The sequence below is a fragment of the Aphanomyces invadans genome (assembly GCF_000520115.1).
Source record: "Aphanomyces invadans strain NJM9701 unplaced genomic scaffold supercont1.57, whole genome shotgun sequence".
NCBI lineage: Eukaryota > Oomycota > Saprolegniomycetes > Saprolegniales > Verrucalvaceae > Aphanomyces > Aphanomyces invadans.
In genome coordinates, this window is record NW_008580202.1 from 195,245 (window position 1) to 197,175 (window position 1,931).

The 1,931-nt window shown below is 55.8% G+C and overlaps 1 protein-coding gene across 1 annotated transcript; it reads right to left on the reverse strand.

Moving 5' to 3' along the window:
- Positions 1-15: 15 nt before the first annotated feature.
- H310_13852 (calcium/proton exchanger) lies at positions 16-1,245 on the reverse strand (the record flags this gene model as incomplete). The annotated part of the gene is made up of 1 exon (XM_008881499.1): positions 16-1,245. The coding sequence occupies one exon, from the start codon at positions 1,243-1,245 to the stop codon at positions 16-18; it is 1,230 nt and encodes a 409-aa protein (XP_008879721.1).
- Positions 1,246-1,931: the final 686 nt, after the last annotated feature.

Genomic DNA, 1,931 nt, shown 5'->3' on the forward strand with positions numbered 1-1,931 from the left:
ATGCTTGCTCTGTCATCACACATGCACCCACAGCAGCGCGACCGCAATGAAGAGGTAGATGGTGAGGAGCATCGACCCTTCCAGCCAATGCGACTTGCCGTCGACGATGATGGCGTACACGATAACGACCGACGTCACGTACGTCACGGCTTCAAAGGTCGGGAACGCCAACGACATGGGCTGGTCCATGGCCCACCCGGCAAGGACGGTCACCGGGACCACGAAGAGCGAAATTTGCGTCGCGGATCCGACGGCAACCCCCATGGCGAGCTCCATCTTGTGCTTGAGCGCGACGCGGACTGCAGTCATATGCTCGACGGCATTGCCCACGATCGGCAAGATGATGATCCCGACAAACGACTTACTCACGTGCGCCGACGCGACGAACCCGTCGATCGATGCGACGAGGTACTCGGACAGGATGGACACGAGCACGGTCGCAAGGCCGAGGATGACGATGCTGCTGCCCAGCGTCATGTTGGAGTGGTCGGTCGCGTCGTCATCGTCGTCGTCATCGCACCCGCCTTCTTCTTCGTCGGTGGCGTCGCGCGAATTGAACAAGTGTGCGTGCGTTTTCATTTGAAAGTAGAGCAATTGCATGTACATGAGCAGCAAAAAGACCGCCGCGATGTGCGACAAGCCGAGCACGATCGCTTTGGTCTCGGGCTTGTCGTCGTAGGTCGTGTACTGGTAGTACGACGGCACGAGCATCGCAAAGGCAGACACCATGAGCAACGACGAGTTGGCCGACGCGCTCGTCTCGTTAAATTTGGACACGGACTGGGTCACGCCCCCGGCCACAAAACAGCACCCGAGGACGAGCAGCAGGTTGGACAGAATCGAGCCAAGCAAAGAGGCCTGGACGACCGAGATCTGGCCTTCCCGCAGGGCAAAGATCGCAATGATCACTTCCACCGCGTTGCCAAACGTGGCGTTGACGAGGCCGCCGATCGTGTCGCCCGTGTGGAACGCGACTTCTTCCGTGGCGTCCCCGATAACTTTGGCGAGCGGAATCATCGTGAGAAAGTTGAATGCAAACACTGCCGCGTCGCCCCATTGTGCGTAGTACGAGTAGATTGCAAACGGCAGGCACACCAAGAGCACGTTGATGTAGCTGTCGGTGGCGACGACGTACAAGGAGTGCGCTAGTGTGGGCGGCGAGTTGCCATGGAGGCTTTGTCGAAGGAGAGGCGTCGACTCTTTCGCAGCCCGGATTTCTTCCTTGGCCTTCGTCAGGAGCTTCATGGTTGCCAGGACGTAGGAAGAGATGTGACGACGATCGTCATGCGCTCCAACTCGTTTGCGTTTCCACACCAAATTCGAGCTGGGTTCAATACCCAGACAATATATTGAATGTGACAGGGTAGGTAATCTCCCATTTGTTGGCGGTGCGATGGGAAAATGCCTTGTTCTTGAGCAATGCGGCTCCGATTCGTTGGGCACAATCCTAAAACATCAACCTGTGAAATTGAATGTGTTGGGCCAGGCACAATTTACTTACACACGGCGCCGGGGAATCCGGTTTTTTGTGCTCCAAATGTTTCTTGTCACGCATCGCAACGCCGGGTGTCGGGGGGTGTCAGAGGCAAAGCCCATTTGGAATGCATTTGCCCAGACGGCGCGACCCGTTTTGTCTCTCGATAACTATGCACGTTGTGCCGAGCGAGGACGATTTTCGGACCAAAGGACGACGCGTCCTTCACGTTTGACGTCGTACGTACAGTAGAGCATTGCGACTGTGCGCACCGGAATGGCGGTGTGCATTACGCGTCAAAGTGTTCCAGGGGTTTCCGAAACATAGATCCATACAGCAGTGATGCGCATATTGCGCGAAACGAAACACGATTCATAAGAGATCCATTTGCACGACTCGCTTTGAGGATTCAGACAAAGCAAAAACCTCTTCACATCCTCAGAATTTGCAAAGTTGA